Here is a 14,742-nt window from a genome sequence, read left to right on the forward strand (position 1 = left end):
AGAAAATGTAGATATCAAAGTGATGCTTGATGCTTGATGCTCGTATTTTAACATCAGCGATTTTCATTTCCTCGTCTCCATCAGCATTTCCCTCCAGACACACATGATGTTTCTATTTAACACGTCTCATTTACTGTATTTTCAGTGAAACTCCAGACAGATTGAAATGAAAACAGACTGAGGGCACATCAGAACATTAGTAGGTTTTCAGTCAGTTGGTGAAAAGTGTTTCCTGAACCCAATGAGATTATTCATGAGCAAAGAGCTCCATCTAGTGGTCGAAAGGTGGTTGAGTTTATTACACAGAAAATTTAATGTGATATAATGAATTCACAAACATCAAAGGTGTTCAGAAGATAAAAACTGGAATATATACATACATTTATATTTAACAGCTAACATATATAGCAAACATGTCTAAGATAAAAGACACAAGTACATTTTATCTCCTCAGACTGACTTCACGTGACGTAATTTTTTTTTTCAACCTGATGATGAAAACAATAACATATTAAAATAATTAAATAAATACGAAATAAAAAGAATAGGCAAGCTCAAGAATGACTGAACTGTCTAAAAAAGTTTTGATGTGGTGAATATAAATAAAAATAGGCCAAATAATAGTAGTCAGTAAAATGAACAGAATATTAAATTAAATGACCAAAAATGAGCAAATAATTAATTAAATAAAGAAAATGGAAAAACACAAAAGAGCATACCACTATTACTATTACTCTTACTACTACTACTACTACTACTACTACTACTACTACTACTAATAATAATAATAATAATAATAATAATAATAATAATGATAATAATAAGATGAAAAAGAAAAAAAAAAAAAGAGGAACACAGTGATCAGTATCCCACAAACATTAGTACACAATGAAACAATAAATGATATGAAAATGAAATGAGCAAATTATCAAACAAACAAACAACAAAAATATAAGAAAATGAGCAGAAATAATTAGATAAATAAAATTAACAAGATAATGAGCAAAATAAACAAATGATGAATAAAATTAGCAAATTAATCAGCAAAATGAACAAAAATGAATAATCAGTTATAGAAAAAAAATCAGCCAACTTAACAATAAATAAATAAATAAATAAATAAATAAATAAATAAATAAATAAAACCAATTTTAAAAAAATCGTAAAGTAGAAGCCAAATAGACAAAAACAAATCATGAAAACATATTGTTAGTGATGGTTGGAATTATCCTGTTTAAACGGAATTTAATAAAGTAAAAAGTGACTAAATGCAGTCTTTACCTGAAATGGCTAGATTTCTAAATTTCAAAATAAAAGCACTGTCACCAATGAGTGAATTTTACTGAAAAACCGAAGCTAAATTTAATGAATTTTTATTTTCGTACTTAAGGATAAAAATATTTTTTCCGAAAACTAATAAATAACTACACATTCTGGTCGGTTTCAGGTATTTGATCAATACCTGGATTTTATTGTCAAAGTGCAAGGAAAGGAAATGGCCTTGTTGCCTGGCAACGCACCTTGGTAGCTCCACAGGTAGTTAGCATTAGCCCCAACGAGATTTAACAAACACCATGAGGTAACGAAGCTTTAACTGTTTTATCAGTAAGAATATGAGTTATATTTTAACAAACAGAAGCTTTTAGTTCTTTATGAAACTATGAATTGTATCTTTCTCTTTCTGTTTTTGACATTTGATTTCTTTAGTCAGTTTCACTTCTCTAATATTGACGCTAGTTGGCGCTAGCTTAGACATGTTAGCAACGTAGTACTGTTATATAAGAAATACTGTCATAAACTTTTGATGTTATTCCCCGTTTTGTGACATTTATCAGGATTTTAACAGAAAGCCAACTGCAGTGCAATCTTAAAGTTTTTCTGACACTAATATTAAACTGAATATTAAGTTAAGTATTAGCTTTAAGGGACATTAATGTGTAAATAAAACTGAAATGACCAAGAATTTACAGCTTACATGACTTATTTTTCAGGGCCTGTCCTTAGCAGGGTTTGTAACCCTTACATTTACAACCTGTGGAAAGTCTTACATAAAATCCAACACAATAAACAAGCCAACACATTATAGTAAACAAGCTAAAAGTTAATCAAAGAGTAGAAAAAACGATAATTGCTATTTTCTGGTGTATATTATTCAAAATGGCATAATTTGTTAGTTCAGATAATATCAATCATGCATCTACTCTGCAAACATTTTATAAATAACCAATATTTTTCATGTTTTGTACATCATGTCTTTTACAAGTGTAAAAAACTCAAACACTGTTGTCAATAAAGTTAGAATAATTGTGTTTTCAGACACATTCTTCATTTTATTCCTATTTCTATACATCAGTAATGACCTTTGACCAGGTGCAATGATCACATACTGAGTCCCAAAATATTTTTTTCAACTTTATGGCCAACAGTGTTTAATGCTCATAAAGATGAATATGTTTTGTTTTTAAGGATTTGATTTTTTTTTTTTTTACCTACACACTGCTGAAATTCTACTAAGTTCATCATAAACATCCCATATAACAGTAGCACATAGAGCTATCAGTATTTCATCGCTTCATACTTTTCATAATTGATTATGTGTAACTTTACGAAGACATAAGGTACATGATTATTAGCTTGGTAAATATAAATACGGTATTTCTGATACATTCCACCTTTATGAATGATGATAGCATGAAATCACATCTGACTACTGAACTCAAACCCCGATCAGTGTTTTTCTCATGATATAAACTCTTCTCAGTGCTTGTGAATTACCTGTAAACCACAGGATATAGAAGACACTTCAGAGTTAGAATACTTTAAACTCAGGAACACATACATAAGGACAAAAAACTCACAGAAAATTCCCAAGACTCAATGCATAAACAGACCAGAAAACAATAAAGGAACAGTTAAAAAAAAGAAACGCTCACTTAAAACTACTTCCTTTGCTGTTTCACGTTTAGTTAAAAGTCATACTTTTGTTTTTCTTGACAGTGCTGAGGATCCTCCAGAGCGTACGGTGCACCAGGTAGCAGCCAAGATCATCCAGAAGACCTGGAGGAGTTATATGGTTAGTGATGGGATACTGTTCCCAATACGTCCTTCATGTGTTATATGTTATTGAATTATATGTATGTGTTGTACAATACATACTCAGGCTCAGAAGTATTTGGATAATGACACATGATGTAGTTTTTCCTTTGTTCATCATCACAGTAGATTAGAAATTAAATCATCTGGATGTGATTGTGAGAGACTTTTAGCTTTAATTCAAGGGGTTTAAGATAAAACTGGAAAAAATGGCATTGAGAAAACAGAAGAAAACAGTATAAAAAATGAAAGTGGATGATTAAATCTCTAAAAACACATAAAACATGAAAAGATTTTTAAAAACAGTGTAAAATATGACACAAGAAGAAAAATTTGTAAAACTAAATGAAGTTGGAAAAAAAAGCAATGCAAGAGACAAAACAAGAAAAAAATATAAGAGAAAACAAAGACTCAGTTAAGTAAAAGATTAATGGAAAGAAAACAGTGTAAATAAATTAATTTTACTTTTCTCACTGTTATTATTTTACTGGTCCAGCCCACTTGAGATCATATTGGGAAGAATGTGGAACTGAACTAAAATGACTTGACATCCCTGGGTTAGACGATGGACTAGTGCTGGGAGGAGGGGGTGAAGGGTTTGTCTTTGGTGAAATATAAAACAGAAAATAGAAAAGAGCCCCATAAGGAAGAAAAAATGAAAAGACCAAAACCAGAAGAACAGGAGTGTGGAGTTCATCACTGAGTCTTTTTTTTTGTCCACATTGTAGAACAGAGAGGTGTTCAAGTATTTCAAAGAGCTGATTCGTCTCTGCAACCAAGGAGATCCACAGATGATCCTCAAAACTGTCAACCCACGAGAGGTAAAAGAACCCACCGTCCTAACAACCCCAGCATCTCAGTGATGTTAAAGAACAAGGAGGTGACTTCCTATTTCATGTGGGTCTGTCTAGCCTTGTTAAGAGACTAAAACGACATCCAAAGAATATCACATATATCACATATCTTCTGATTATTCTGACATTAAGTCATTAAGACCCAGAGCTGCTTTTGTGTCAGTTCCCAAATGAATTTTTCTCTCTATCTATCTAACCTTTTTTAAGTGATTTATCACCTTTTATTGTAATATTATACTCTGTATTTTGCTTTTTTTTTTCAGTGAAAGTCATGTACTTTCCTATATTTAATTCACTGATCATGTAGATGTTCATAAAATCCCCCCCCCCTCTGTGTTTTTGACAAATCACACCATGCACACACAGACACAAATACACAAGGTGGTCTAAACAGTTTGTTCTCTGTCCTAAAATAAATACTTTGGTTAATTTTGTTGTCAATGTTTCTCTTCAGTTTGTTAAAAAAGAATACAAGTTTGCTCTCTTGTTACTGTTGCACTTCATGTGGAATTTTTTTGTTGTTATTTTTCTGCAGAATGTGAACTGACAGAACTGTGATTTGATTTTTGTTGTTTGTTCAAAACTCCCTGTCAGGGAAAAGTGCAATACTAATGTTTAAAATACACCTAGTATTATTTTATTTTATTTTCTATTTAATTTATTGCAGCAAAATCATATTACTCCTATTTTTCTATATTCTATTGTCTCCAAAAATTGGGGGAAAAATGTTCAAAAATTCATAAATGCATTAAAGACATTTTGAGGGGTTTTCTTTCTTCCCGTACCAAACGGAAAAAAAAAAAACTGAACGGTGGCTTTCAAAACCGAAAACGTACCGAACGGAAAATTTTGTGTACCGTTACAGGCCTAATCTGAGTAGAAGTATGCAACTGCGTTAGGAAAAATAGTGAAGTAAAAGTGAAAGTAAACAGAATAAAAAACACTGAAAAAGTACAAATCCTCCCAAAACGTCCTTGAGTACAGTTTGTTCTTCGTTCCTGTACAACCCTGCTGATCGGTTAACCTCTGTTCTCCTTTGTCAGGCTGAGTTGCTGGACGCCACCGCAGGTGTGTTCATCAGGTTTCGACTCGGAGGGGTAAGACTGACCCGGTAGAACAGACCTGACCCCCGCCTGACCTGGACTCAGCGCTAACACCCTGATTTCACCCTCAGATCAGCTTCCCCCCGAACATCTACTACAAGGTCTTCACCTACAGGCCCATCACCGACATGTGTGCCAGCAGCCCGCGGGACTACACCAAACCGGGCCGGAGGAAACCGGAGGACCAGACCGGATGGTACCGACGGATGGAGAACAACGGCTGGAGGCTCTTCAGTAACAAGGTCAACATCACACTGTATCAAAGACGATGAGTTCTGACTGATGTTCACCGAGTAGAACTGAAAAAAATAAGAATAACCTGAAAAAAAGACACGTTTCTGAAGAAAGTAAGTGACATTTTCACTAGAATAGAATAGAATAGAATAGAATAGAATAGAATAGAATAGAACAGCCTTTATGGTCACTGTGCTCCTCCAGTCAGTGCAACAATATCAATAACTAGAAAAGCACTCGGAGGGCGCAGACCTCCGCCAAGGCAGATCAGCCCCCCCCCAATCATCACCAAAATTTAATCAGTTGTTCCTTGTGCCAGTATCAGAATTTTCTGAAATTTTCATCCCAATCCATCCATAACTTTTTGAGTTATCTTGCTAACGGACAAACAGACAAACCCCAATGAAAACATAACCTCCTTCACGAAGGTAACAAACACCAGTGCAACAGAAATAAGAATAGAGCGAATATAAAATTACAAAAGCTAGAAAGGTAAGAAGATATAGTAAAAATATACAATTTAACAAAGTAACATAAGAATAGAGCTTAGTAGAATAGAAAATAAAACTGGACAAAATATGAATAGATGCAATTTACAGTATTAACAGTATGTGTCAGTATTTATATCTATAAACAATATTAACAGTATATATTACCTATAATGACATTATGTATATCTATGTAAAACAGTATGTGTATCTATGAACCAGGTTTATATAAAAGTAGTGTATTTATTTTTGATAAATATTGAATAAATGTTGCATTGTTAACATTTAGTAACAGGCAGAATATTGTTTAAATTGCACTTCATTTTCTTTAGACATTTCAGGTTGTTCATATTTGTTATTCACATTTTATTGTAAAAGGATAGTTTGTTATTGTAAATATTTTCAAAACAATTTGTCGTTTTTATGGGTTATTATGATAGTGTTTTACTTTAGATCGTATTGTTCTGTATGTGAAACCTGAACTAAAATGATTTTTACTTTACTGGGCTGGTTTTGGCCCAAAGGCTGCATGTTTGACACCCCATAAACACAGCACAAAGCACTCTTTGTTCACTCTGATAGATGCTTCCTAAAGATGAGTCCACGGTGATCGGCGCTGACAAAAAACTGGACTTTCACTACTCGAAGCTGCAGCGACGACAGGACGTGGACAGGTGGAGGAAGAGGAGGAAGCTGGAGTGGCTCAGACACATGTGAGTGAACGCCTACAGGTTCAGGGAGTTCAGCCTACTGGGTGTCTGGTCCTTCACCAGCTGACGTCTGCAGGTACAGACGGGGTCGTCTGCAGAGCCGACTAGCGATGGACGCCACTGAGAAGAATGAGGAGGTTCAGGAGGAGGAGCAGGAGGAGCAGGAGGAGCTGGAGGAGCTGGAGGAGCTGCTGACCTGGTCCAACACTCTGAACTTTGAGGAGTAAGATCCACATGGATGGATGGATGGATGGATGGATGGATGGATGGATGGATGGATGGATAGATAGATAGATAGATAGATAGATAGATAGATAGATAGATAGATAGATAGATAGATAGATAGAGAGATAGAGAGATAGATAGATATTCAGTTGTTTTATATTCTCTTCTGTTGTATTTTATTCTCTTCTATTGTTTTCTATTCTTTTCTATTCAATTCAATTCTTTACTATTCTGTTTTCTATTCTATTGTGTTCTATTCTATTATTTTCTATTCTGTTGTGTTTTCTATTCTGTTCTATTCTATTCTGTTCAATTCTGTTCTATTCTATTCTATTATGTTCTATTCTTTTCTATTCTATTCTATTGTATTCTGTTCTATTCTATTCTATTGTTTTCTATTCTCTTTACTTCTCTTCTCTTCTAATTGTTCTATTTCTACTCATCTTTCTGTTCAGGTACCTGCTCCATTGGGGTCGTATGGCCTGTAGTTTGACGTCTGAACAGACTAAAGGTATACTTCTCTGTTTTTTTACATATAAATCTGTCTGATTATCGCTGGCCTCAGGACTGTGGAGCTCCCAGAGTCCACCCCGTCGACCACATTCTTGTATTTTCACGTCTGTCTCGTATCCATGTGTCAGATCCTCGTGTCTTTCCTGGTTCGGCCGCTGAACACTAACACCGTCTCCACATCAGCATCATCCACGTGGCCTCTGACGAGCAGAACACAATCAAACACTCTAATATGAAGCATCATCACCAGGATGGAGCCGTAACGATGTTTTTATTACAGCGGTGAACGAGGCATTAGAGCGATTATGAGTCATTAGATGAACCTCATTGACCAGGAACAACAAATGTGTTAGTGAACCGAGGAGATTAAAACAGAGCAATTAGACACTTAGCAGACGGTTCAGTTACAGAGCCACTGTGGAAACGACACGACGGGGCTGTGATTTCAATGTTCTGACTATGACTGTGATGTACATTAACCTTTACATACTGTTCTGTCACTAGGGTTTGGTTCAGTTTGAAGAAGAATCCCCTACGGTGGCCCTGAAGGGCAAACCACAACAACAAATGACAAAGTACACAAGAGAAAGAAAAGCACGCACATGAGAAGAAGAAAAACACATGAGAAAAAGAAAAACACGCCAACAAGAAAAAAAAAAACGCAAGAAAAAGCAAAACATGCACACAAGAAAAACAAAAACACACACGGGAAAAGGTCCTACTGGAAAAGGTAGGTACCTGCCGTGACCAGGATCTGGAGGCTGATTGGATTGTCTTTCTGAAGAAGACAGACAGCACTTCTGTCCAATCAGCATCCAGATCCTGGTCACGGCAGGTACCTACCTTTTCCAGTAGGACCTTTTCTCGTGTGCGTGATTTTGTTTTTCTTTGTGTTTTTTTTTCTTTTGTGCTTATCTTTTTCTTGTGTGTGTTTTTTTTCTTGTGTGCTTTTCTTCATCTTGTGTGTTTTGTGATTTGTTGTTGTGGTTTGCCCTTCAGGGCCACCAGAGGCCCCCCCCCCCCCCCCCCCAGAACAAGTATCTAACCCAGATTTGGACTGTATTTATTCAGAATATACTGTATAAATAACCTCTTTGAGATTCTGAGAGGGTGTGTTTTTAACCCATAAAGACCCAGTACTACTTTTGTGTCAGTTCCCAAATGATTTTTTTCTCTGTATTTAACCCATAAAGATTCAAACAGCCACTAGCGACCTAAAGCATCTACTAATCTAACATGTTGAATACCTGTTGATCCGCTAAACCTATCAATACATGTAAATAATTTTTTTTTAAAAACGCAGGATTTCAGCTTTTCAACAGCATCACACGTGTTGTTTTTGGACATTCAGAGGCTCCGTAGTTCCCGTAGAAACACTGTCATCTTCTACAACATTGATTCACCAGTAAAACCCATGGAGTTGGATCAATGACAGTGGATGGACACACTGGGTTTATGTTCAGTTAATGAGAGATTTGACTGAAAAAGTCACTTTTTCTTCAGTTTTTTCTGTTAATGATATAATAACCCTCAACTTTAACCTGAACTTTTATGAACATCTACATGATCAGTGAATGAAATATGGGAAAATACAGGATTTTCACTGAAAAAATGCAGTCGTCACCTGAAGTGTTTTATTATTGTGAGTTTCTTTGCTTTTAGTTATTTATTTGCTGAATATCTGAGTTTTGAGGACACTGTTTGTGCCACGGCCACCGATGACAGAATCAGACACTGGAATAAAATGACATTTTAATACATATTTAAATGCATTTCATTTCATTTTAGGTACAGCCATTAAATTTAGGCTACATTTAGGGGACAGGTTTGACACAGTTATGTTAAGGGTCTTAACTGTGCATTAATGAGTAGATTCTAATGTTGTCATTAGTGCTGGGCAGCGATTAAAATTTTTAATCGCAATTAATCGTGTGGATTTCTGCGATTAATCACGATTAATCACATAGTTTTTTTTTGGGGGGGGGGGGAGGGGGCGGCATCAACAGCGTGTATTTCCTTTCAGTGATATTTCAGACTTGAAGTACTCCAGTGATAAAAAATAATTCCACATTGCAGTGCTTATAAACAACTGTGTCCTTCTCACCCCCACCATCTGAAGACATTTAAAATGAAAATGTTCATGGAAAAGACCAGTACTTTTCTCCATGTTTATGTCCACACCAGTTTATTTCCGCTTGTGAGTGACTGACAGGAGTCTTAAGCCCACTAATAAGTACTAACACTAATACGCCCAATTATATGTGATGTTCAGTTGTTCAAAGCAAAGGGGGCCCTCTAGTGGTCGGAATAAGTTGCACTAACGTATGTTTTGTCCTTTCGGTGTTACCGTAGTCAGTTCGGACATAAATAGGAACTAACTAATAAAATAAAGACAAAATAAATCAATTAGTTATGTCTATTAATGATATGCATATTCACATAGAATGCATAGATGTAATTATTATAAACTTAAATTGACTGCAAATACAACAATCGCATTGTAAATAAGTAAAGGTTAGTTCAAAGGCTGGCATATTATACCTAAACACAAGCAATGAATTTACATGAACTTAACATGAGCCTGCATAAAGAATTAGCAACTCATCTGTGACTGCTAGCATAAACGAATTAGCTTCAACATGTTAATAACACATTGTAATAAACACATCCAAAATAACATCATAAATATGTTGCTAACAGCATGTTTGCATGTGACATTATTTAGCAAACAACAGAATGATTGATTCATACAGGCTGTGCTTCTGCAGCAGGTAAACAAAGTTTGATTCTGCATTATTGTAAAGTTCGCTCTTTTCTCCTCTCAGCCGCACACGCACGTGCACACAGCACCGGCGCCTGGTGCGTGTGGAGCGCCAAAATAAAAGCATGAGTTTCAAAATAAGAGTCCGTATGTATAAATGAATTAGGACTTGCTTCAAAGGCAGAACAACAATAAAACGGCATTAACGTGAGACAAAAAAAAAAAAAATTGTCGGCGTTATTTAATGAATGCGTTAATGCGGTAATAACGCGTTAACTTGCCCAGCCCTAATTGTCTTGCATTATGGAGAACAGAGAGCAGCCATTTGTCAGCTAAGGTTCCAAAAAACTGTCTGAATCTCCAGGTAAGTGCTTTTGTCCTTGATTTATTTTAATTTCTCTACTCTTTCATTCCTCATTTCGTTCAGTTTTTTTAAACAATTAGATGAATTGCACTGAACTCAAATTCATTTATTGAAAGAATTGAAATGGTCTGATTCTATCTGGCTAGTTTTCATCTGAGTTGAGCTAAAGTAAAGGTAATTGAAGTAATAATCAGACGAATAAAGGCTTGTATGGAGGGTGGAGTCTGTGCTGGAGATTCTGTATTTCTGGTCTATAAAATACTAAACAAACGAAAGCAAAACAAGTCAGCGTTTTATTAGCTTCTGTGCACAGAAAAAAGTTAGATATATACACTAAAAGATGTAAAGATGGATTACACATCACGATGGGTTTCTCATACTTTAGGAATAATTTATTCAGTTAAGAAAATACAGATTTTTTTAACAGTAATGTAATTATTTTTGCATTGGCATTAACATAACACACTATGAAAGACTGGACCTACACCTAATGTCATATACTGATAATATGATGTACAAAACGTAGAGACCCCTGTTAAACTGAATAAACACTGCAATAAACCATATGACTATCCAACCTGTGGCATGATCAGCATGTGCACAGCTGTAAACAGGATATAAAGATGTTTTGATTTGTCTTTTTTTTTTTTTTTTGCAATTTCTTTCACTCTTGTGTGCTTTTGCGTTTTGCTGCCGTGAATCTGGAATTTCCTCGTGTGAAACTAATAAGGGCATATCTTATTATAGACCATGAGTGTACAAAGGAATGGAAACACAAGCAAGGAAAAGAGGGGGCACCCGGATTTGAACCGGGGACCTCTTGATCTGCAGTCAAATGCTCTACCACTGAGCTATACCCCCATCTGATGAACAGTAATAGCATGTACAAGTATTTAATCCAGTTTTTTTTTTTTTTTTTTTGCAGTTTTCTGTAGCAGTGGATAATTTTTTTTGTTGTATATATAATATAGCCATTTACAACATTTACACGTATGATACATTGGTTTATTCCTTTTAAACGCTCTTCTTTCGTGAAGAATTATTGCTACTTGTGCATCTACCGGATATACGTCATCAAGCCGCGACGCAACCGGAAATTCAATCATTCAGAAAAGAAAGTAGAAGCAGAATCAGAATGGTAAGGCTGTATGTTTTAATTTTCTGTATTTTTGCGTTTTTCCTCCAGTAAACCACACATCATAGTGGTCTGTTGTTAAATATATATACTTAGCTCACCTCCGCTGTGTCTGTTTTTGGTCCTGATCGGTTCTGAAATACTGAACTAGTGAATGTGATTAGTCACTGAAGCTAACGCGTTTAGCTAGCTTGAATCAGAGGGCTAAATGACAGACGAAACTGACGTTTCATTAAAAAGTTAACCCCTAGTAATGAAGTAAATATATTAACGATTAGTAAAAGTTGCTGTATTTAATTCTCCGTGTTGTTCTGACAGTTAGAGTTAACGTTGACGAACATTTCTTTTTCTGTTGTACCTTGGTAGGAAATGGAAGCGAAAGGCAGCTTTCCCTAAGTTTTGTCTAATTAGATTTGACTAAGAATATGATTTCTGTTAATGGTGATTGGACAAAAATTCCAATTAAATGTGTCTAATGAGCTGTTATTTGGCTCAGATGTAGAACCAAACCCATGTTGGACACTCCATAGACCAAACTAACTAAACTAAACTTCTCATGTCTAATAATGACAGTTAGGCGATGTTACACTTCAACAAATGGTGCTTTTCAGCTCAGTTTACAAACATGTACACATTTTGTGTACAGCATTAAAACCAAATGACACTCATTTGGGGTGAAATTACGTTGAAATATAGCAGAATGACTATGAAGTTGGGTGAAGAACACACACCAACCCCCTCCCACCCCTGGCTCACAAAGATGCTTTGTTTGTTGATATATTTTTATTGCACTGGGCTGTTGTATATGTCCCATTTGTATGTGTGTGGGCGTGAATGGTGTAAGATTAATGTAAATAACTTAAATTGTAATGTAATGTAGAGGAGACCCCAGGAAGAATAGCAACTGATGATTCAGTTGCTAATGGGGATCTTAATAAATTAAATGGAATGAAATTTGAACCAAATTGGCTGAACGTTTGTAAACTGAATGACAGAAGTATAAATCAAAGGGAGTGGTTATCGTACTGCACCAGAACGACTACCGTCATTGGTCATTCAGTTTGGGGAGTCCCAAAAATATATAGTTTTCTTAATGAAAAAGTCTTCCATGAATATATTAAAATAAACATCCAACTTAAACATTTGTACCCATTTGTATCCGAACACTGGAAAAACAAGTTACAACTTTTTTTTCTCGTCTGTTTTGTATTGTCTGTGTAGAAATGTTGAATTTGTTTGTACATGCAAGATAAAATTAAATTTCTTCATATTTTGCAGGACACTCGCGGGCTCCGTTCTCAGCTCAAAGACAGTATACCTGTGGCAGGTTTATGTCCAACAGGATCTTACGGACTTCAAGATTCTATGCGTAGCGGGTGAGTCAGAGTTCTGTTTAATCCAATGTCACTTAATCTGTCTAATACTAAAATAGAGCTGTTTGGACTATGTCCACTTATAATAATCCCATCATCAGCCAAATCATGACTATTAAACTCATGTTATTATTATTTTTTTTTTATCCTCATCAGCTTCACCAGCGTAAAGAATGAGCTCCTTCCCAGTCACCCACTGGAGCTGTCAGAAAAGAACGTGAGTACAATAAATAAACGCAGACACACGTCACTGTCCACACAGTATCAGCTCCTCCTGTTCAGATTCTCCTTGTTCTGCGTCGCATTCACTGTCCTGCATGCATGTTAGTGCTCTTTTCACGCCAATTTCCTGCTTAAAAGTTGAAACATCATCGACGTCATATTAGAGTTTTGTTATGTTCGTAGAAATGTGTCAAACCCTGGTTTCTTCATTTTGTTTTGTTTTTTTTGGGTTTTTTTTCCTGCAGTATCAGCCCAACAAGGACAAGATGAACTTCTCCACACTCCGAAACATCCAGGGTCTCCACGCTCCGCTCAAACTGCAGATGGAGTACAGAGCAGCCAGACAGGTACATGACACACACGCTGCCGTTTTATGCCCCTCCCCCTGTCGGTAGAACCGCTGTAAAGCCACGCCCTCTCCTTCCAGATCCAGCGCCTGCCGTTCCTACAGAGCTCCAACCTGGCTCTGGACACGCTGAGAGGCAGCGACGAGTCCATCGGCTTCGAGGACATCCTCAATGGTAACTCCGCCCACTGTCTCCGCCCGAAACCGCCGCCTGCAGACGCTAACGTGACGTTTAACCTCTGGCTTTGTTCTCTGTTTGTACAGATCCAGCGCAGAGTGAAATGATGGGGGAGCCACACATGATGGTGGAGTACAAACTGGGGCTGTTGTGAAACGGGTCCGAGCGTCTGCATTCGTTTGTTTATTGGCTGAAATTAGTCGTTGTCTTTGGGAAGGACGGGGTTTGAGGTGTGGTGGTATTTCTAATAAACTGAGAACAATACTGGGGTTGTCTGACGAATTATTTCAACTTTTTCAATGATTATTAAGCTCATTTTCACACTGAAGAACAGAACAGGGTGTCCATAAAGTGTCTTTACAATTTAACTAATTTCAAGGTTGGTACCGGTGCTTGAAATCCTTGAAAATGCTTGAATTTCCATGTTGTGTTTTCAAGGTCTGGAAAATCTTTAGATTTTAGTTGAAGTGCTTGAAAATACTTGTAATTATAACTGTGATTTATTTATTTATTTTAAATATTAACTCAAGCCAAAGCTACCTACAGAGGTGATAGATTGAAAAAAATAAAACTTTATGTCAAAAAATAAAATTCGCAGATGTTCTCAGGTTGACTCCAGGCACATTTTATCTTAATATATGTGTGCCTGAAGAACACTAAATGACTTACCTTTTTTTTTTTTTTTTTGGATAGAATTTTGTGTTCTGTAATTTCTAAACTTTTTGCTATCATGAAATATAATTTCAGATGTTTATAGCCTAATACAATGTACATTGTGGTAAAAACTGAAAAAAAAAAAGAGTACATGTATTCCTGTAGGTATGTATTTTACCCCAACGAAAAGGTGCTGGGCTGGAAAAATTTTTAGATTACCCTTAAAAGTGCTTGAATTAGACCTTGAAAAATGTGTATGAACCCTGTAATTTATTACGAAAGCAAATGAACAGACGAATCTGTGGAAATGATTACAGAATGAAAAGTAGATATTAAAGTTTTTGTTAAAATATGGCCACAGTTTGTGTTGGTGTTTACCATATATTTAAAGTTTTGTGGGGGTTTGAAGGTGGATGAAACTGCAAAATTAGGCAGAAACAAAGAGGTATACCACTCATTTTTTGCACCATATTCACATAAATACACGGA

At 35.9% G+C, this 14,742-nt stretch overlaps 2 protein-coding genes and 1 non-coding gene across 3 annotated transcripts; 2 read left to right on the plus strand and 1 right to left on the minus strand.

Moving 5' to 3' along the window:
- The first annotated feature begins 1,542 nt into the window (after positions 1-1,542).
- On the plus strand, positions 1,543-7,747 carry c20h11orf65 (chromosome 20 C11orf65 homolog). The gene is made up of 9 exons (XM_030123426.1): positions 1,543-1,579; positions 2,998-3,073; positions 3,822-3,914; positions 4,991-5,044; positions 5,122-5,292; positions 6,355-6,485; positions 6,559-6,705; positions 7,163-7,218; positions 7,349-7,747. Exons 1-9 carry the CDS (start codon positions 1,575-1,577, stop codon positions 7,384-7,386), a joined length of 771 nt encoding a protein of 256 aa, XP_029979286.1. The 5' UTR covers positions 1,543-1,574; the 3' UTR covers positions 7,387-7,747.
- A 3,387-nt stretch (positions 7,748-11,134) lies between these two features.
- trnac-gca (transfer RNA cysteine (anticodon GCA)) lies at positions 11,135-11,206 on the minus strand. The gene has a single exon. It is a non-coding gene; the product is annotated as a tRNA-Cys (tRNA).
- A 217-nt stretch (positions 11,207-11,423) lies between these two features.
- Positions 11,424-13,864, plus strand: pomp (proteasome maturation protein). Its single transcript, XM_030123445.1, has 6 exons — positions 11,424-11,483; positions 12,759-12,856; positions 13,010-13,070; positions 13,321-13,422; positions 13,503-13,596; positions 13,686-13,864. Exons 1-6 carry the CDS (start codon positions 11,481-11,483, stop codon positions 13,751-13,753), a joined length of 426 nt encoding a protein of 141 aa, XP_029979305.1. The 5' UTR covers positions 11,424-11,480; the 3' UTR covers positions 13,754-13,864.
- Positions 13,865-14,742: the final 878 nt, after the last annotated feature.

This window comes from Sphaeramia orbicularis, chromosome 20, assembly GCF_902148855.1.
Source record: "Sphaeramia orbicularis chromosome 20, fSphaOr1.1, whole genome shotgun sequence".
Lineage (NCBI taxonomy): Eukaryota > Metazoa > Chordata > Actinopteri > Kurtiformes > Apogonidae > Sphaeramia > Sphaeramia orbicularis.

Excerpts from the sequence above, each read along its gene's own strand:
- pomp (XM_030123445.1), top strand. Across the intron at positions 13,071-13,320 it reads TGGAGCTGTCAGAAAAGAAC|TATCAGCCCAACAAGGACAA; the intron begins GTGAGTACAATA and ends TTTTTCCTGCAG. Across the intron at positions 13,423-13,502 it reads AGTACAGAGCAGCCAGACAG|ATCCAGCGCCTGCCGTTCCT; the intron begins GTACATGACACA and ends CTCTCCTTCCAG.
- c20h11orf65 (XM_030123426.1), top strand. Across the intron at positions 6,706-7,162 it reads AACACTCTGAACTTTGAGGA|GTACCTGCTCCATTGGGGTC; the intron begins GTAAGATCCACA and ends CTTTCTGTTCAG. Across the intron at positions 7,219-7,348 it reads GACGTCTGAACAGACTAAAG|ATCCTCGTGTCTTTCCTGGT; the intron begins GTATACTTCTCT and ends TCCATGTGTCAG.